Source organism: Rhinopithecus roxellana, chromosome 4 (genome assembly GCF_007565055.1).
Source record: "Rhinopithecus roxellana isolate Shanxi Qingling chromosome 4, ASM756505v1, whole genome shotgun sequence".
NCBI lineage: Eukaryota > Metazoa > Chordata > Mammalia > Primates > Cercopithecidae > Rhinopithecus > Rhinopithecus roxellana.
Window position 1 is genome coordinate 48,885,276 of NC_044552.1, and position 22,468 is coordinate 48,907,743.

General features: G+C 35.5%; 1 protein-coding gene across 3 annotated transcripts in view; it reads right to left on the reverse strand.

Moving 5' to 3' along the window:
• The window catches only part of HCRTR2 (hypocretin receptor 2), a 118,830-nt gene that overhangs the window by 35,806 nt on the left and 60,556 nt on the right, over positions 1–22,468 (reverse strand). For all 3 annotated transcript variants that reach the window (XR_004056911.1, XM_030929219.1, XM_030929220.1), the window contains exon 2: positions 1,572–1,750. Coding sequence is in view for 2 of the 3 variants with exons in the window: in XM_030929219.1 (XP_030785079.1) it covers positions 1,572–1,750 (179 nt within the window). In the remaining variant the exon portion in view is untranslated. The remainder of the gene's footprint in view (positions 1–1,571; positions 1,751–22,468) is intronic.

Genomic DNA, 22,468 nt, shown 5'->3' on the forward strand with positions numbered 1-22,468 from the left:
TTATTGAAACCGAGAGAGGTAAAAGGCTTTCTGGAAGTACCACAGAGATAATGAAATATTAGAATTATCTGAAATGTATTATTTTCCTAGTGCCTCTATGCAAACACTACCAGAGCCATTCATTTCTTACTAACTTTTCTTCTATGAGGATATTTTTCTCTGTTGTCCCATGTACTATTTCCTCAAAACAATGTGCTACTGTTCATTTTGTAATCCATTCATGATTTTCAGCAGGCTGACCCAAACTAGCTTTATAATTAAACATAATATATGCATGGAGCTTATAACTTCTATAGTATTTTCCACTTACTATTCTATAAAAAAAAGTTTAACCTTAAAATTTTTTCACTTCTTTTTATAAGAGGTAACTGAGGAACTATTGAACTAAATATCTCTTTGCAACATTTCATTCCAAAAGCCTTATCAGCATAATGTCTAGTAATAGGCTATTTATGCCACCCCCCCCCCACTAATTTTTTGTTACTGGGAGACTATTTTCTGTTTCCTTAAAATATTATAATCACCATCTGGGAGACTGCATGGAGTAACAACTGAGGATGCCGGAAGACTATGGGAAGACAAGTAGAGAGTGATCACCATTTCACTTGCTGTCCAATTCATAAGGGAAATCCACCCTTTAGGATGGATGTATGAATGTGAACATCATCTTATGAATCTTTTGTTTCAAGAATTTTAGAGCTATAATAACAATCAGAACACTAATCTCTGAAAGTATTCGTTCTTAATTACTGAAATGGCAATTAAATAGAAAAGAAGCTGTTTTCACTCTTAAGGAAAGAAAAACACCTACTAATGATGATTCTGATGCTGATAATTGATGTTTATTGAGAACATACTGTTTTTACAAAATCATCATCTTCCAGAGGGTAATCACTGAGCCAAGTTATTTATATTAATTATCTAAGTAAATGGTCACAGCAACCATATGAAGTAGATCTCATTAAAATTATTCTTTTAGATAAGTGAATTACAACTATTTGGCTTGATAGCATATAATTGGTGAATGGTAGAATGGAGATTCCAAATCGGGTAGTTTGAATTAGAATCTACACTAAAACCTGTTCATGGCACTGATTTGACCAAGTAGGTCTCAATTCTTCAGTATAAAATAAAATCACTGGTAAAAACAAATATCCTCAATGATTTGGACTGGAAGATAATTAATTGGTTCAAGAGAAAGATCAATAACTGGTTTGGGGAGATCATTAATTGGTTAAATCATTAATTGGTTCAAGTTTCTTATTTAACAATGGGGAAATTAGGAATCAAAAAAGTTTGTGCAAAATCAAACTTTTGGAATCAAACAAGGAATCAAAAAAGTTGTGCAAAAATTTTTGTGCAGCATCTAATGATGCTTGGCGGATTGTTGCTTTATTTTTACCCAGAACTTAACTCATTTTTGCCATAAATTCTCAAGTATTATTTTCCTTCAGTTTGCCAGTGCCTTAGGCAAATATATTTTTCAATTCACTAGTTAATTTACCATAAGGGTCATGGCTATGACTGAACATTTTTTTAGTAGCTTCAAAAAAACATAAAAAAACAATTACCTGTAGATAAGGAATCACTTTGCAAAGGGACTGTCCAAAAAACCAGGTCTCAGTGATATCCACGAGCAGTGTGGCTGGAAGGCAGGTAATGGTCACAAGCACATCAGCCAGAGAAAGATTGACTATGAAGTAGTTGGTTACTGTCCTCATGTGGTGGTTCTTCCACACTGCCACACAAACTAATTTGAAAAGAAAAAGGAATGGTCACTCAACAAAGAAAATAGGTATTGGTGAGGAAACAATGTCAATATTTCTATAAAGTCCACAAATATGTATTTAAAAGGAAAAATACTTGAAGGCCATGTTGTGTTTTCACTGAATCTGTCAATCTGTGTGAATGCTAAGTACATGCTTAAAATCAGTTCATTTGCCTTGCATGATACTTTTCAATAAATCATAAGGCTGTATTTATTTTCACTTGATTTTGAATTGCAAGTTTCAGAAGATTTAAAATGGTCTTGGATTCATCTTTCTATTCCCTCAGTACTCAATATGTAGTAGAGTCTCAAGAAATGGTTGCTGAGTTAAGATAAATTAGGAACTAGCAATTTTTATTGCACTGTAGTGTTTACCTCATCCATGACCTTGACCCATATCTGCTCCTAAATCCTGCATTTGGAACTTTTAACAAATAGTTTTTTTTAAGGTGAGAGCCAAAAATTATTCAGCTCCCACCATTGCCAAATACTGAGCTAGATGGTTCATACACTTATGTTTTTAATGCTGACAATAATCTTAAGGGACAATGATATTACCCACATTTTATAAAAGAGGAAGCTGGGACACGGGAAATTAATTCACAAAACTTGTCTGAGGACATATGGGCTCACAAAATATAAAACTACAGCTATAACTTGACTTTAGCCCCAATACTTGTAGTCTTTTCACCACATGGGTTGCCTTCTTTGGTGAAAATGAGAGTACTGTAATAAAGTACATATAAGTTCCAGACACTCAATTTTGCCTCCTTTCTATTACCTTAGGGCCTCTAAACATCGCCCTGTAATCAAACATAGTTTTCAATACTTTCATAGCCAGTCTCCCTCATTGCCTTGTAGTATATCCCCAGTTCAAACGCTGACCTGTCTCATTCAGTTGCTCTTTACTGAAAGAACATCCAGTTCCTCAATTCTCTGTCCTCCCTTGGTCTGACATATATAAAAGTTACATAATCACTAGCTCTGGAGTTATACAGGTGTACACACTGCCATCACATCTATTCATGAGTTTGCTTCATTGAAAGTTACTGAGTTTGTCTGGGGCATCACAAACTTGTCAGAGCTGTCACCCATGCACCCAAATAATGCAGGGATTAGTATCTTTATGTAGTGAATAAATAAAACCTCATTTTGTTACATTTAAATCACTGAATGAGGATTTCTTTGGACAATTATGTAACTCTTATTAATAGTTTTGTAAGCTGGAAAATGTTCTTACTAGTTCCTGAAGCTGAAATTGGCTGTCAACAGATGTCAATTTAACAAAATACGTGGATTTTGGAGGATTTAATTTTGAAAACTTCACATCATCCTCTAACTCTTGCGTGGTAATATCCAAAACTCAGGTGAACCTTAATCAGGGTAGCTGTAGTCATTATTATTTGAAAATGATGCCATTGAGTGATTTATTTTCTATAAACACTTGAAACACACACACACACACACACACACATATATTCACACACACACACACACACACACACACACACACACACACACACACAAACCCATCCTAGCAGTTGACAAACACATTATCACAGTTTGTTATGAGAAAATTGACAAAAAATATTATATTTCTGGTACTTGGTCAACAAGTTGTCCAAATAGTACAATATTATATCTAGAAAAATGCACAGGACTTTTAGAAAACATGCAATTATTTCTAATCTTTTAACCCTGTGTTTTGGACACGAGGAATGGTGCTGGTGGGAAGACTTAATGTATTATATCTAGGCAATCTAGATAATAGTAGAGCAAGTATATGTTCAAAAACACTTCTTTAGTCATTACTATGTGCTGTGCCTTGTTCTAAGCATTTTAAATTATTAACTAGTGTCATGATAATAACATTATGACGTGAATAGTATTAATATCTCTGTTTAACAGATGAGAAAATAAGGAGAGAGAAGTTAAGGGGCCTGCCTAAGAAAAAATTAAGTACTGGAGTATGTAAAAGTAAAACTAAGTACTATATCTTGAATTTAAGTCTTATCCGCCATGCTATATCATCCATATATCCTCTTGATTGGAGCAGAAAATGAAAAGGAAGTTACCAACGTCTATTTGACAGGGCTTTAAGATAGGATCATACAATTTTTCACTTGGAGGTTATTCAGTCTAACCTTTCATCTGATGCAGGAGTAATCACCTCTGCACCATCTCTGATTCATCCTGCTTGAACATTTATAATACTAGGTAATTTAAAACCTGCTGAAGCCCTTGAGTTCATTTTGTAGTGGCTTTAATTACTGGCAAGTTCTTGTTCATGTTCTGTTTTCCCTTCATTTCTGCTTACTACATCCTAATTATTTCTTGGAACTGAATGAAGAAACCTTACCTATTTACGTACATTGTATTTGTTTTCTAGGGCTGCTGTCATAAAGTACCATAAACCTGGTATCTTAAAACAATACAAACTTACTGTCTCACAGTTCTGGAGCTAGAAGTCTCAAATCAAGGTGTTAGCAGGGCTGTCCTGTCTCTGAAAGCTGTAGTAAAATTCTTCTTTGTCTCTTCGTATTTTCTGGTGGTTTGCAGGCAATCTTTGGTGCTCTTTGGCTTGCAGCAGTATAACTCCAATTTCTGCCTTTGTCAGTGCCTGACATTCTACTGTGTTTCTATCTTCACATGGCCATCATCTTATAAGGATCCCAGTCATATTGGATTAAAGGCCCACCCTACTGCAATATGACTTTACCATATCAGATTACATCTGCAATGACCCCATTTCCAAATAAGGTCACATTCTGAGTAATGATCATTAGGACTTAATCATATCTTTTTGGAAAAACAGAATTCAAATCATAAAGGCGCTCATTCAAGTATTTAACAACCAGAGCTATGCCCACTTCCCCAGCTTATGCTTCTCTAGCCTAAAGATCATCAGAATCTATCATGTGAAACTTTTGGGTTTTTCATTCCCCATCACCCTGGTTATTTTATTCTGAACACACTTCAGATTATTAGTAATAGCTCTCAGTGAGCTATCCATAACTGCAGTCATTTCTCCAGGTGCATTCTACCCAGAGCAGCAATGAGAAGGATGATTGATTTGGTTATTGTCACTCTATTAAGACAGTTTGAGATCTTGTAAGCTTTCTTAAAAGCCAAGGCTATATATATATATATATATATATATATATATATATAATACACACACACACACACACACACACACATTGGTTCCCTTGTTTAGATGCTAGGTTATTTACCTTTCAGTCCTAAGAAGAAATAAAAAGAAAAAAAAGATGTTTATAAAGAAAGCTATTGGGACAATTAGATACATTTGAATTTTGAGTTTGTGTTATATAATATTACTGTGCCACTTAAAAATATGTTAAGTGTGGTTGTCACAATATGTCCATTCAAATATTTAAAGACTGTGGCTCTGCCCAAATATCAAATGAATCTTAAGCAAAATGAACAAAGCTGGAGGTATCATATTAACTGACTTCAAATTATACTATAAGGCTATAGTAACCAAAACAGCATGATATTATTAATATTATAAAAATAGACATATGGATCAATAGAACATAAAAGAAAACTCAGAAATAAAGTCACATTCCTACAGCCAATTTATCTTCAACAAAGTCAACAAAAATAGACACTGGGTAAAGGACACCTTATTCAATAAATGGTGCTGGGAAAATTGGATTAGCCACATGTAGAAGAACAAAACTGGACCCATATCTCTCACCATATACAAATAGCAATTGAAGATGGATTATAGACTTAAAAGTAAGATGTGAAACTCTAGAGACCCTGGAAGAAAACCTAGTATCTGTCTTTAAATGGACTATTCAGAACTACACATATATCTACAAGAGCACATCCTCTAAATTTGTGTTAGACAAACATCTGTTTATTCAGTAACCCACTCACCCGTGCAAAGTTCTAAAAGAACAAAGTAAACATCACCTTCTCCTGAGAGCACACTGAATTTATACAAGTTAAAGTTATCACTGGACTTTATGCTTCTCTGAAATACAATAACCTTCCATTTTCTCCCATTAATTATGCTTGAAATCTCCAAAATATCTCTTTCCTCTATTACATTCTTTCTATTCCTATTGCAAATACCCAATGTCAGATTGTTGTAACCATTAGCTAGAGTATTGCAGTGACCTCCTAATAGTTTCTCCTGCATTGTGCCTGTCTGTACTCCTATATATTTTATCCATTAATGTCATTAATGGATAAATGTCATAAAATAATAAAATAAATGTCATAAAATGGATAAAATCCATTAATGTCTTTAATGGATAAAATATATAGGAGTACAGACAGACACAATGTCTTGTTGTATTAACTCTTCCATTTCACTGAGAGCTCTCTTTTCTCCTGGACAGTACACAATTCTCAGATGGCCAATAGTAACTGTGTTTCAGTTGAATTTTTGCCCTTTATCCTTTATAATGTTTCCCATAAAATACACAGAGCAGCAGAGTGAATCTGATATTTCACTGTGTATCAAACATATTCCATGCTCAGGCCATCACTCATACTATTCCTCTGTCTGGAAATGGCCATATTCCATTTCAGTAGCTTTTTAACTAATTAAATACTACCCAAAAATATCCAAAATCAACTGATCAACCAACCAAATAAAAAAGTTTCTGGTTTACAAAATATATTTTAATCAGGTTAAATTAACATGACTTCTTTCTTCTTTGATACCCAATCACATGTTGTACCCTTCATGGCCATAAATTGCATTCTATAATTACTGTGGATCATTGTGAATTCCTTTTGTATTTTTTCTTCTCGCTCTACTGGCACAAAGGCTCTTTATCATTATAAGCTGCCTTTTCTCTTTTCCTTACTTTGCCAAGTTTCTGCTGCTTTTCTCCCAGCAAAAATACTGCCTATAATACACTCTGCAGTAACTATGTATGGAATCGATTTGCTCATAAACTTAGAGTATGTTGCTGCCATTTGTATGGTATATTTTCCCATGAGCAAATTCTTTTAAAGGAGAAAAAAGGCCCAATGGCTAAACAGAGAATTTACTTTCTTCATTTTTTTGAGTGAAATCTGAGAGCTTACAGAGAACTTAGCTGTTTGTCAATATTCTCTTAGACTTAAAGCAGGCTATGGTTCTCAATTCGCCATGTACTGTTCTCTGATGAACTTTGGTAAGCCCCAGGACCTGAACTTGATACCACATTTTAAATCAGTTCTGTGAATAACCATTAAGCACCAACATTAAAGTCAATGTATGGTTAGTCTGTATTTAAAAGCCTGCCCTCATTAACCAGGAATAAGTGAGGAATAATTGAGCATATGAGGGTGAAAGAAGATAGCAGAAGGCAAGAATGCAGATTCAATGAATTCTTGAATTCCACCTCCAACACGGGCTTTATTGAAATAGTATTTTTGAAATGCAGAGGTGCCAAGAAGATACAAATTTTTTTTTCCTTTATCTTTCAGACTATCATTTGTCTTACCAGCTCTTTCTCTGAAAGAATCAGATGATATATAGCTCCTGTACATTCTCTGTAAGACATGGAAAGTGGCTCAAGCTGCATGACAACATCTGCAGCCATGATGCAAAGAAGGATATCTTTATAAAATGTGTTAAATAATATTCAGATATAGACTTTATGATGTAAGTTGTTTTCCTATTATTTTATGGGCTCAAGACGAAACTGATTTTCAAATGGGAAAATAATACGTTATTTTTAAAAAGGCCTTTGCCATTATTTCACTTATAATAAACTGGCTTTTGTTCTAGTATCTCAGATTGTATATGAGCAAAATTACATTCCAAAACCAATACTTGCACTTAGACAAATGTAAACGAAAGTGATACGCTGGTGCTAAGACTGGATTAAGAACATGTAAACTGCATATGTAAGATTGCATCTCTTATTAAACATATACTTGGGCCTTGAAATGTCAACTAATAATTGACTATAAAATTTATGATATTGTGATGTGATTGGACATGGTACATAATTGGTAGACCACTGAGTGTCTCAAAAGGATCTGTACTAAATATATCAATTTTATTTAAAGAATTTGCTTATTTATTTAATTTTGGTTATATTAAAATAAGGTAAAAACAGAAAGGGACAATGATTACATGATTCCACAAATATGAGGTACTCAGAACAATCAAATCAAACAGATAGAAAGTAGATTTTTTTTCTCCCCAGGATCTAGGAGAAGAGGGGAAGGAGACATTATTGTTTCATGAATACAGAGTTTCAGTTTTAAAAAATGTTAAATGTTCTGGAGGTGGATAGTGGCGATAGTTGCACTATAAGGTGAATATACTTAATGTCATTGAACTATACACTTAAAACTGATTAAGTTGTTGAATTGTATATTATGTATATTTTACCAGAATTTAAAAAAATTAGTTGCTGGCTGGGCACGGTGGCTCACGCCTGTAATCCCAGCATTTTGGGAGGCCGAGGTGGGTGGATCCCCTGAGATCAGGAGTTCGAGACCAGACTGCCAACAGGGTGAAACCCTGTCTCTACTAAAAAATACAAAAATTAGCCAGGCTTGGTGGCGGGAGCCTGTAATCCCAGCTACTCAGGAGGCTGAGGCAGGATAATCACTCAAACCCGGGAGGTGGAGGCTGCTGTGAGCCGAGATTGCACCACTGAACTCCAGCCTGGACGACAGAATGAGGCTCCATCTCAAAAAAAAAAAAAAAAAAAAAAAAAAATAGTTGCCATGACAAGACAGACTACAAAATGTGAAATACACTTTGAACTAATGGTGATGTTCCCTCAAAAACCTTCAACACAGAATGAAAATGCCCAGGGATAATCTTAATGACTCATTTTATAAATATGATGCTTTTTAAAAGATTGAAAGAAAACACAATTTTTCAAAAACCTGAGTTCCAATATATTAATGCAATGTTAATCACAGCAACTGTGATTTTTATATGCAATTCAAATTATTTTTGAAACAAAGTATTATTTGTAGTAAGTTGTGATATTTCAGTTTAGATATTATCTTAATAAAACACTTTGCAATTTCTTGGTTCTTTAATTTACATACATAAGTACATAAATAAATAAATAGTATAACAACTTCTTGATTGTTATTTGTTATATTATACACATAAAATCAGGAAACAACTTGGCCAAAATATACTGTAGTTCCACAGTTTGCCACAAAGTGTCAGTGAAAGCCTTTGAACCTGCTTCCATTGTCACTTCCGGAATGAGTTTTAAGCATTAAATTCATTGTAATATCTTTTATAATGTAGAACTGAGTATATTTGTTTGAAGTCAGATTTTCTAGATAGAAAATAATGTTTAAAGAAGGATAAAATGGCCAACACCTTCTCAATTAAATATAAGTAAGGGAACGTGAAATAAAACATTTCTAAATGAAAAAGAAAAAAATGCAACTGAATACATAGGAAAGAAAGCCTATATTTAACTACCATTTTCAAAACACCTACCTTGAAACAGGTCATGGAATGGAGTCATCCAAAATCATTACAGTGTCCAGATTAAAGAAGCTGGGAAGCTGACCATGAGTATTATCTTAAAAAGGTAAAACAAACCCTCCACTAAACCCTGAGGTATTTTTCTTTTTCTTGTTTTCACTCCATCCCACTGCTATGGCATTGGCCCTCTTTCTATTGCTAGTTTTACCCCCTTCTCTTCCTGGGCCAATATGTCTGTCTCTATCTCCCTTTCTCCATCTACACACCTTGGCAAAGTTGTCCCCGAATCTCCATCTCAGAAGAACTACATGCAAACGTGCCACTTCCTTTTTTACAACGCAGACAAATGGAGGACTGTTAAGAAGTGCATCTGTGTTGTGAAATGTGCCACCCAAAAGGTTATCTAATATGAATATAAATAAAACTTTTAAAACAATTTACTGGCCAGGCACTGTGGCTCATGCCTGTAATCCCAGCACTTTGGGAGGACGAGGCGGGCGGATAACCTGAGGTCAGGAGTTCAAGACTGGTCTGGCCAACATGGCGAAACCCCATCTCTACAAAAATACAAAAATTAGCTGGGCATGGTGGTGTGTGCCTGTAATCCCAGCTACTCCGGAGGCTAAGGCGGGAGAATCGCTTGAACCTAAGAGGTGGGGGTTGCAGTGAGCCGAGATGGCGCCACTGCAATCCAGCCTGGGTGACAGAATGAGACTCCGTCTCAAAAAAACAAAACCAAAAACAAACAAAAAACCAATTTACCACATATGCACAAACAGCACTATATCTTAAATGTGTTTTGTTTTTTATTTCCTCAAGAAAATATAAAAGTCTCTAATTAGATAAATGTTTTCTCACTGGCACTTGCTCATTATGCTCAAAAGTGAGAACTTTTATCAATCAATGGTGTCTCTGTAGTGTTGATAACCATTAGGTACAGTGGAGAATAATTAATATATCACAATTAATAATTTGTCTTGAAAGCGATTTAGAAAGAGTATCTTCACACACACAAAAATGTGCAGGAAGAAAATGCATAGAGGAATGCTGTACCACTGAATCCTGTGATTATTATTTCTACAGAAATCAAATCCATAAACAAATTCTTCAAACAGGTAAAATACAGTGAAGAAAGTGGGAAAATAGGCTTGACTTATCAGCTGTCTCTGAGTGGCATGATTTTTCCCAGGGAGGGGCTCAACCACAAATTGGCACCAAGCCTGCTGGCACCAAGAGCTGCCAGAGAATAAAACAGCAGTGTTATTAATAGAGCTTCACAGGACTTTAGGGCTGGCCTGAGGAGAAGAGAGAAGGTTCCATAGTTTCAGTGTTCTATTAATGGCTATACCCGGTAGTTACAGTTTCACTTCAGTAAAATTTGTTTTAGAGGAAATGACAACCTTTTGGTTACACACATCTTTTTACACTTTGTAGATAAGCCATTACAAGTCCCTGTTCCCAGTGTGATGTCTTAGAAATGCATCTGGATTTTGACCCTGTTCTCAGAGCTCTTCAGGGCCATAAAGTCAGTCCTTCTCTTTGATCTTTTTGCATTAATTAACATACACAAGCAACCAATCCTATCCTCCCCAAGACATTTGACTTCTGTTCATCTTACTACCTGCAATGAATTTATTTTGGGGGTCTCTTCTGTAGAAATGCTTTTCTCTTTCACCACATATCTGTCTTTAATCCACTTGTCTTTTGTTCTTTCATTATCTTTCATTAGTTGTTCTTACTGATTCTCACAACTTTATGTCTTATCTATGGAAGACCAACCCAATATTATAATTCAAAGTTATACCTCTAGTTCTTGCTCTTGCTCTTACTTTGCATACCAGAATTTCTGACTACAACTGTTTTTGTCTTCTAGATGTTCTATCTTTCTATTAAACTCAACTTCTGAATCATGAAATGTATGTGGGTGTGTGGGTGTGTTTGTGTGTGTGTGTATTCAGTTAAAACATTTGGATACCACCCTGCAGACTATGGAGAATTGGAAAATTACAAAATTACCGAGGGATTTTAAGCAACAGAATGGCAACATCCTTTTTCAAAGATGACTTAGGGGGAATATGTGGAAAATATATGTCTTTATGTTGGAAGCAGGGAGATTAATATTGACAGTTTTAAAATTCTAAGAAAGCAAATTGGTAACCAAACAATGGAAAAAGGTGAATTCCAAAAATAACAATGAGGTTGAAATATCAGGCCTTAGTGAGGGATTAGATATGAGGATGAGAGAGTAAGGAGAACTGAGGATGATGAGCAGGTATATTGCTTGACAGCTGGGGGTGCTCACTGAGCTAGGGGATAAAGGATAATGAGATAGCTTTGTTTGGAAGAGTAGAGAGAAGATGAGAAATTCAACTTTGTATATGTAATTGTGAAGCACCTGTGAGTTGTCTTAGTGTCAATATCCAGTCGATATTTAGATTTATGGTTCTATACTTCAGGGGATATAATTTCTTTACATGTAAATATTTGGGATTCATCAGAATAGAAACAGTGATGAAAGCTTGTGGAGTGGATAAGATCAACCAGTAACAGAATTATAGTAAGAAGGGAAGAACCTAAATCATCTCCAGAAAACTGTGTAGTTTCAACCACATATTCCTGATTGGGAATATCCAGGAAGTGACAATTGATCTCTGAAGTACTAAATATTGTAGTACAAAAGTATACATTTGTTTTACTATTACAAAATGTTTCTATTTCTGGTAATGGCAGATAAGCTTACTGCAGAACAAACTTCCCACCTAAAACAACCAGAAGTGTTACACATTTCTTTAAGACATTGGAAAGCTACTAAGGCAGAAGGGACATCAAAGCCAATATCCTGGAGAAAATGCAAGGGGGAGATGCTCTGGCATTTAGCACCTCTTTTCTTCTCAAACTTTTTGGCAATTTGCAAACACTAGCTAAGAACAGGAGAAGAGAAACAGAGAACAAAGCAGATAATAGGAGATGCTGAGCAGGAAATTTAGTAGTCTAACAAAAAATAAGATGATAATTGGAGTCAAGGCCTATCAAATAGGTAAACAACCCTGGCTTTCAGCTGTAACTTCAAGTTGTGAACTCTAATAGGGATAAATCCGAAGTAGACAAGCTCTCCTAAAGAATGAAGCCCAGCTTCCAATGCCTCCAGTGACTTGACGGGATAGTGGTTTTCTGTCCCAACACTAACTGCTGGCCAAAGCAAAAGCAAATTCTCTATGAAAGAAGATAACATTATCTAGAACATCAGATAATTTCTACAATTTTTCATAAAATATCTCAGAAATTTTTAAATGATTGAATTAATAAGGTCAAGAAATTAGACGTATTATAAAGAATATAAAAAATAGAAAAATAGTCCAAGGAAATTATAGAACTTAAAAATATGTGAACTGGAAACACAACAAATAAATTTAACAGAAAGATTAGATAGAACCATCTAATAGGAATATACAAACTAATAGAAATAAGCTAAAGAACAGAGAGGAAAAAAGGAAAATGCAGAAGAGTGTGAATAACACATGGTGAAAATTCTACTATACATGTGATTGGATTCTCAACATGTGTGTATAGAATTAGCCTGAGACAAAAGCAATGTTTAAAAACATATTGGCAAGGCAAAGATATTATCTAAGAATTTTCCAAAACGAATTAAAGGTATATATTTATAGATTTAAGAAGTGTTATAAATTTCAACCAGGATAAAAATATAAGAGAAAATCACACCCACTTATATTATCATAAAACTGCTGAAAAACCAATAACAAAAGGAAAAATCTTAAAGCAAGAAGAAAAAAATGCATCACCTCCAAATTGTCATATTGGGATTGACAGCTAAATTCTCAAAAGTTAATATCTACAAATATTTTACTAATTCTCATAAACAGTCTTTTGCTCAGTGACCAGGAGTAAGTTCACAAAGTCTTTTATGGTATTTCTATTTAGCATTGTGCTGCAGCAATGGTAATAAAGCAATAAAAATAAATAAAATAATGATGTTTGGAAAGGATTAAATAAAACCTATCATTATCCACAGAGGGCATACTTATTAAGAGTGAAAGAATCTCCAGATAAACTACTAATCTTAATAAATACCTTTATAACACTTGCTGAATATAAAACAATATATAACATAAGAGCTATGTGAAATTGATATATAAAATATAATGTATATATACAAAATCAATTCTGTTTCTATTAAACAAAAACAACCAGAAAATGCAATTTAAATAGATGATACTATTGACAATAGAATAATAAATGTTCAACAACTAGGAAAAAATTAATGAGAAACACATGATTTCTACACTGTAAGATATGAGGAATATGAAAAATAACCTAAATGGATAGGGGGATATACCATATTCACAGAATAGAACAATAAGTATTGTAAGGCTGTGAGTTTTCTCTAAAATTGATATATGGATTCAACGCATTCCAAATGAAAGTTCTAGCATTCTTTTGGTAAAGACTGGCAAGCTGATTTTAAAATTTATATAAAATACAGTGGACCAAAATTAGTCAGTACTAAATTGTGGAAAATCAAATTTCAAGGATTCACATTAGCTATCAAATATTAACACAAAGAGTCAGTAAACAAAACAGTATAGTACTGGTACAAGGACAGAAATGTAGATCAAGGGAATAGAATAACAATTGAGATCCAAAACAAGAACAAAACAAACAAAAAATGTTGAGATCCACACCTACATATATAAGGACTCTTGACATATGACAAAAGTGCCATGTACTGCAATATCAAAGAAGTATCTTTTCTACAAGTGATACTGAATAAATTCATATCTACATAGAAAACATAAAATTTTGATTTCTACATCATATCATATAGAAACATAAATTCCAAGTTACTTACAGATCTAAATTTGACAGTTAAAAAATAAAATTCCCGAATTGCCTGTCTGACAGCTTTGAAGAGATTAGTGGATCTCCCAGCACTGAGGTTGAGATCTGAGAATGGACAGACTGCCTGCTCAAGTGGGTCCCTGACCCCTGGGTAGCCTAACTGGGAGACATCCCCCACTAGGTGCAGACCGACACCTCACACCTCACACAGCGGGGTACGCCCCTGAGACGAAGCTTCCAGAGCAAGAATCAGACAGCAACACTCACTGTACAGCATTATTCTATCTTCTGCAGCCTCCACTGCTGATACCCAGGCAAACAGGGTCTGGAGTGGACCTTAAGCAAACTCCAACAGACTTACAGCTGAGGATCCTGACTGTTAGAACAAAAACTAACAGAAAGGACACCCACAACAAAACCCCATCAGTACGTCACCATCATCAAAGACCAAAGGCAGATAACACCACAAAGATGGGGAAAAAGCAGTGCAGAAAAGCTGGAAATTCAAAAAGTCAGAGCACTTCTCCCCCTCCAAAGGAACACAGCTCATCGCCGGCAACAGAACAAAGCTGGATGAAGAATGACTTTGATGAGTTGAGAGAAGAAGGCTTCAGTCGATCAAACTTCTCAGAGCTAAAGGAGGAACTATGTAACCAGCGCAAAGAAACTAAAAACCTTGAAAAAAGAATGGATGAATGGATGACTAGAATAATCAATGCAGAGAAGACCTTAAAAGAACTGACAGAGATGAAAACCATAACACGAGAACTACGTGACAAATGCACAAGCTTCAGTAACCGACTCGATCAACTGGAAGAAAGAGTATTAGCGATTGAAGATCAAATGAATGAAACGAAGCGAGAGGAGAAGTGTGGAGAAAAAAAGAGTAAAAAGAAATGAACAAAGTCTCCAAGAAATATGGGATTATGTGAAAAGACCAAATCTACGTCTGATTGGTGTGCCTGAAAGTGATGCGGAAAATAGAACCAAGTTGGAAAACACTCTGCAGGATATCATCCAGGAGAACTTCCCCAACCTAGTAAGGCAGGCCAACATTCAAATTCAGGAAATACAGAGAACGCCACAAAAATACTCCTCGAGAAGAGCAACTCCAAGACACATAATTGCCAGATTCACCAAAGCTGAAATGAAGGAAAAAATCTTAAGGGCAGCCAGAGAGAAAGGTCGGGTTACCCACAAAGGGAAGCCCATCAGACTAACAGCAGATCTCTTGGCAGAAACTCTACAAGCCAGAAGACAGTGGGGGCCAATATTCAACGTTCTTAAAGAAAAGAATTTTCAACCCAGAATTTTATATCCAGCCAAACTAAGTTTCATAAGTGAAGGAGAAATAAAAACCTTTACAGACAAGCAATTGCTTAGAGATTTTGTCACCACCAGGACTGCCCTACAAGAGATCCTGAAGGAAGCACTAAACATGGAAAGGAACAACAGGTACCAGCCATTGCAAAAACATGTCAAAATGTAAAGTCCATCGATGCTAGGAAGAAACTGCATCAACTAGTGAGCAAAATAACCAGCTAATATCATAATGATAGGATCAAGTTCACACATAACAATATTAACCTTAAATGTAAATGGACTAAATGGTCCAATTAAAAGACATAGACTGGCAAACTGGATAAAGAATCAAGACCCATCTGTTTTCTGTATTCAGGAGACCCATCTCACATGCAGAGACACACATAGGCTTAAAATAAAGGGATGGAGGAAGATCTACCAAGCAAATGGAGAACAAAAAAAAGCAGGGGTTGCAATGCTAGTTTCTGATAAAACAGACTTTAAATCATCAAAGGTCAAAAGAGACAAAGAAGGCCATTACACAATGGTAAAGGGATCAATTCAACAGGAAGAGCTAACTATCCTAAATATATATGCACCCAATGCAGGAGCACCCAGATTCATAAAGCAAGTCCTTAGAGACTTACAAAGAGACTTAGACTCCCATACAATAATAATGGGAGACTTTAACACCCCACTGTCAACATTAGACAGATCAACGAGACAGAAAGTTAACAAGGATATCCAGGAATTGAACTCAACTCTGCACCAAGAGGACCTAATAGACATCTACAGAACTCTCCACCCCAAATCAACAGAATATACATTCTTCTCAGGATCACATCGCACTTATTCAAAAATTGATCACATAGTTGGAAGTAAAGCACTCCTCAGCAAATGTAAAAGAACAGAAATTATAACAAACTGTCACTCAGACCACAGTGCAATAAAACTAGAACTCAGGACTAAGAAACTCAATCAAAACCGCTCAACTACATGGAAACTGAACAACCTGTTCCTGAATGATTACTGGGTACATAATGAAATGAAGGCAGAAATAAAGATGTTCTTTGAAACCAATGAGAACAAAGATACAACATACCAGAATCTCTGGGACACATTCAAAGTAGTGTGTAGAGGGAAATTTATAGCACTAAATGCCCACAAGAGAAAGCAGGAAAGATCTAAAATTGACACTCTAACATCAAAATTTAAAAAACTAGAGAAGCAAGAGCAAACACATTCAAAAGCTAGCAGAAGGCTAGAAATAACTAAGATCAGAGCAGAACTGAAGGAGATAGAGACACAAAAACCCTTCAAAAAATCAGTGAATCCAGGAGCTGGTTTTTTGAAAAGATCAACAAAATAGATAGACCACTAGCAAGACTAATAAAGAAGAAAAGAGAGAGGAATCAAATAGACGCAATAAAAAATGATAAAGGGGATATCACCACCGACCCCACAGAAATACAAACTACATCAGAGAATACTATAAACACCTCTATGCAAATCAACTAGGAAACCTAGAAGAAATGGATAATTTCCTGGACACTTACAATCTCCCAAGACCAAACCAGGAAGAAGTTAAATCCCTGAATAGACCAATATCAGGCTCTGAAATTGAGGCAATAATTAATAGCCTACCAACCAAAAAAAGTCCAGGACCAGATGGATTCACAGCCGAATTCTACCAGAGGTAAGAGGAGGAGTTGGCACCATTGCTTCTGAAACTAATCCAATCAATAAAAAAAGAGGGAATCCTCCCTAACTCATTTTACGAGGTCAACATCATCCTGATATCAAAGCCTGACAGAGATACAACAACAAAAAAAGAGAATTTTAGACCAATATCCCTGATGAACATCGATGCAAAAATCCTCAATAAAATAGTGGCAAACCGAATCCAGCAGCACATCAAAAAGCTTATCCACCATGATCAAGTGGGCTTCATCCCTGGGAGGCAAGGCTGGTTCAATATATGGAAATCAATAAACGTAATCCAGCATATAAACAGAACCAAAGACAAAAACCACATGATTATCTCAATAGATGCAGAAAAGGCCTTTGACAAAATTCAACAGCCCTTCATGCTAATAACTCTCAATAAATTCGGTATTGATGGAATGTATCTCAAAATAATAAGAGCTATTTATGACAAACCCACAGCCAATATCATACTGAATGAGCAAAAACTGGAAGTATTCCCTTTGAAAACTGGCATAAGACAGGGATGCCCTCTCTCACCACTCCTATTCAACATAGTGTTGGAAGTTCTGGCTAGGGCAATCAGGCAAGAGAAAGAAATGAAGGGTGTTCAGTTAGGAAAAGAAGAAGTCAAATTGTCCCTGTTTGCAGATGACATGATTGTATATTTAGAAAACCCCATCCTCTCAGCCCAAAATCTCCTTAAGCTGATAAGCAACTTCAGCAAAGTCTCAGGATACAAAATTAATGTACAAAAATCACAAGCATTCTTGTACACCAGTAACAGACAAACAGAGAGCCAAATCATGAATGAACTCCCATTTACAATAGCTTCAAAGAGAATAAAATACCTAGGAATCCAACATACAAGGGATGTAAAGGATCTCTTCAAGGAGAACTACAAACCACTGCTCAGTGAAATCAAAGAGGACACAAACAAATGGAAGAACATACCATGCTCATGGATAGGAAGAATCAATATTGTGAAAATGGCCATACTGCTCGAGGTAATTTATAGATTCAATGCCATCTCCATTCAGCTACCAATGACTTTCTTCACAGAATTGGAAAAAACTGCTTTAAAGTTCATATGGAACCAAAAAAGAGCCCGCATTGCCAAGACAATCCTAAACCAAAAGAACAAAGCTGGAGGCATCACGCTACCTGACTTCAAACTATACTACAAGGCTACAGTAACCAAAACCACATGGTACTGGTACCAAAACAGAGATATAGACCAAAGGAACAGAACAGAGCCCTCAGAAATAATACCACACATCTACAGCCATCTGATCTTTGACAAACTTGAGAAAAACAAGAAATGGGGAAAGGATTCCCTATTTAATAAACGGTGCTGGGAAAATTGGCTAGCCATAAAGCTGGAAAGCTGAAACTGGACCCTTTCCTTACTCCTTATATGAAAATTAATTCAAGATGGATTAGAGACTTAAATGTTAGACCTAATACCATAAAAACCCTAGAAGAAAACCTAGGTAATACCATTCAGGACATAGGCATGGGCAAGGACTTCATGTCTAAAGCACCAAAAGCAACAGCAACAAAAGCCAAAATTGACAAATGGGATCTAATTAAACTAAAGAGCTTCTGCACGGTAAAAGAAACTACCATCAGAGTGAACAGGCAACCTACAGAATGGGAGAAAATTTTTGCAATCTACTCATCTGACAAAGGGCTAATATCCAGAACCTATAACGAACTCAACCAAATTTACAAGAAAAAAACAAACAACCCCATCAAAAAGTGGGCAAAGGATATGAACAGACACTTCTCAAAAGAAGACATTCATACAGCCAACAGACATATGAAATAATGCTCATCATCATTCAACATCAGAGAAATGTAAATCAAAACCACAATGAGATACCATCTCACACCAGTTAGAAAGGCAATCATTAAAAAATCAGGAAACAACCAGTGCTGGAGAGGATGTGGAGAAATAGGAACACTTTTACACTGTCGGTGGGACTGTAAACTAGCTCAACCATTGTAGAAAATAGTGTGGCGATTCCTCAAGGATCTAGAACTAGAAATACCATTTGACCCAGCCATCCCATTACTGGGGATATACCCAAAGGATTTTAAGTCATGCTGCTATAAAGACACATGCACACATATGTTTATTGCGGCATTATTCACAATAGCAAAGACTTGGAATCAACCCAAATGTCCATCAGTGACAGACTGGATTAAGAAAATGTGGCACATATACACTATGGAATACTATGCAGCCATAAAAAAGGATGAGTTTGTGTCCTTTGTAGGGACATGGATGCAGCTGGAAACCATCATTCTCAGCAAACTATTGCAAGAACAGAAAACCAAATACCACATGTTCTCACTCATAGGTGGAATTGAACAATGAGATCACTTGGACACAGGAAGGGGATCATCACACACCGGCTCCTATTTTGGGGAGAGGGTAGCAGGGAGGGATAGCATTGGGAGTTATACCTGATGTAAATGACGAGTTAATGGGTGAAGCACACCAACATGGCACATGTATACATATGTAACAAACCTGCATGTTGTGCACATGTACCCTAGAACTTAAAGTATAATAAAAAAAAAAAGGGGGGGAAAGAAAAGTACAAAAGCATCTTACTTTTGCCACTTCTTTAGACTTCACTCTCTTTTGAAGATCCGAATGCACATGTGTAATTAATAAAATTGTTATAAAAAATAAAAAATAAAAAATAAAATTCCCATTGATATGATGTTGGAGTAGATAAGCATTTCTTAAACAGATTTCATCAAATATATTAAACATAAAGGACATGTTTGAAAAATTAAAGAAACCTAAAATTAGGCTATATCAAAAGAGGACAAAAATATATGCCAAAGAGTGAGAGACGTTATTTATAACACATTTATTTGACAAAAACAATTTACATGATTATTTCTTGTGGCTAATGGGCTTTGTTGTTGCCGCTGCTGTTGTTGCTTTTCAGATATTTTTACTGAAGCATCACACATGTATAAAAATGTACAAACCATCATGTATCACTGGACAAATTACAACAGAGTTCACATACCCTTGTAACTACTATTCAGACTGAGAAATACAATATGACCAGCACCCCAGAAGCTCTCTTCATATTTCCTCTCCAACAACATCCCCCCTGCCAACAAAAGGAAATCCATATACTGATTTATAACACCATAGAGTAACTATTATCTGTTTTTAACTTTATCTAGGTAGAATCAAAATTTGTGTGTTATTTTGTGTCTCAATTTCTTTCACTTATGATTATGTTTGTAAGATCTAGGTTGTATGTTTAGCAATAGTTCCATCATTTTCATTCCAGTGTGTGATTACATTATCATTGAAATACTCTACAATTGTTGGACATTTTGGTTCATTCTAATTCAGGGCTATTGTAAATAAGGCTGTTACTAACATTCTTATGTATGTCTTTTGACACATATGCGTAGATTTCTGTTAGTTATGTATCTAACAGTGAAATTGCTATCAAAGAGTATCCATATGAGCACCATTACTACACAACTGTCATTAAGTTTTCTAAAGTGCTTGTTGCAGTACCAGTTTTTACACTCACCAGCTGGTATGAGTTTCCCAACTCTCTGCATTTTTGCCAACATTTGGTACTACCTGGCTTTTTGCATTTTTTTTATTATTATTATTCTGCTGTACCAGTTTCATACATTTGTTGCCAATTAGAAAATGGAGTAGAACATTACTCTCTAGGGCTTTCATTATCTTACAGAAGTTTTATCCACATTTATGGGGCAATTTGATGCCTTCTTTAGGATGTGATCTTTTTCAGAACTAATAAACTTAATTTAAATCTGGACTCATTTTAACACTAAGTAATCCTCAAAGTAATCTAGTCATTTCTCCCTTCTCTTCTTATAGCATTTTATAATCTTCTTTTTTCCTTAAATTGTATGTGTCATTTTACAAAACCAACCTTTTACCTTTTTTTCTATAAATCAGGTGTTCCATTCTAAATATAGTAGATTCTCAATGGTTGCTGAGTGACTGAGTGACTGACATTGATTGTGTAAAATGTACATGACCCAGGTTTTATTTTTTGACATTAGAGAATTTATCATTGATAGCTGATCCTGGAGAGAAGAAAATAACTTAATATAGGTAAAGCAGCACAGCACCTATTTCTACTTTGGCATCTTATGTCATTTTGCTATCATAAATTCCTGAAATAGTATCTGAGAGTGGCTTAGATGAAGGCTGAAAACAACAGAATGACCTTTTAGATAATAGGATGGGTCACATTAAATGAATTTGCATCTAATCTAGAGACTGATGGCAAACCTTTCTGTGATGGTGTAGGTACACTACAAAGATAAAAAATCCAGGTCTCTGCTACAAACCACACTGATTTATATTTTACAGTAATGTATATTTAACTAACATACATGGATTTGCAAATAATTACAATATGGTTAACTTACTAAATAATATTAAATCATGTTTTACTTCCTATTTTTTAATATAGTTTCAATAATTGAGTAAATAAAGCAAAGACTATTTGCATCTTCCCCAAATATTACTGATTTTAGGCTTGTCCAGACTTTTATTTATTTATTTATTTATTTATTTATTTATTTATTGATTTATTATTCTTTAGAGATAGGGCATTGCTCTTTTGCCCAGGCTAGAGTGCAGTGGCATGATCCTCCCTCATTGTAACATCATTTCTGTACTCAAGTAATCCTTCCACTTCAACTTTCCAAGTAGCTACAACTATAGGTGTGCACCACCATGCCTGGCTAGCGTTATTTTATTATTGTTTTTGTAAAGATGGGGTCTTGCCATTTTGTCCAGGCTAGTCTCAAACTCCTGGGCTTAAGCTCCTCCTTGCCTCAGGATTTTTGACATTCAAATGAAATTTGATAATAATGTACAATGACCACTTTTAAAAACCAGCTTTGGCCATGCACGGTGGCTCATGCCTGCAATTCCAGCACTTTGGGAGGCCGAGGTCGGTGGATCACCTGAGGTCAGGAGTCTGAGATCAGCCTGGCCAACATGGTAAAACTCCATCTTTACTAAAAAACACAAAAAATTAGCTGAGTGTGGTGGTGGACGCCTGTAATCCCAGCTACTTTGGAGGCTGAGGCAGGAGAATCACTAGAACCCGAGAGGTGGAGATTGCAGTGAGCTGAGATCACACCATTGCACTCCAGCATGGGCAACACAGCAAGACTCCATTAAAAAAAAAAAAAAAAAAGCTTTTTTTTACAGGCTTGAGCCACCGCTCCCGGCCAAGTATCTCAATCTTATACATGTCAAAACTAAAGCCAGAGATGCTAAATAATTTGACTAAACAAGATATGGAAGGTGAAGTCTGAAATAGATTTTTAACTCCAAGGTGCATAAACTTTACCTC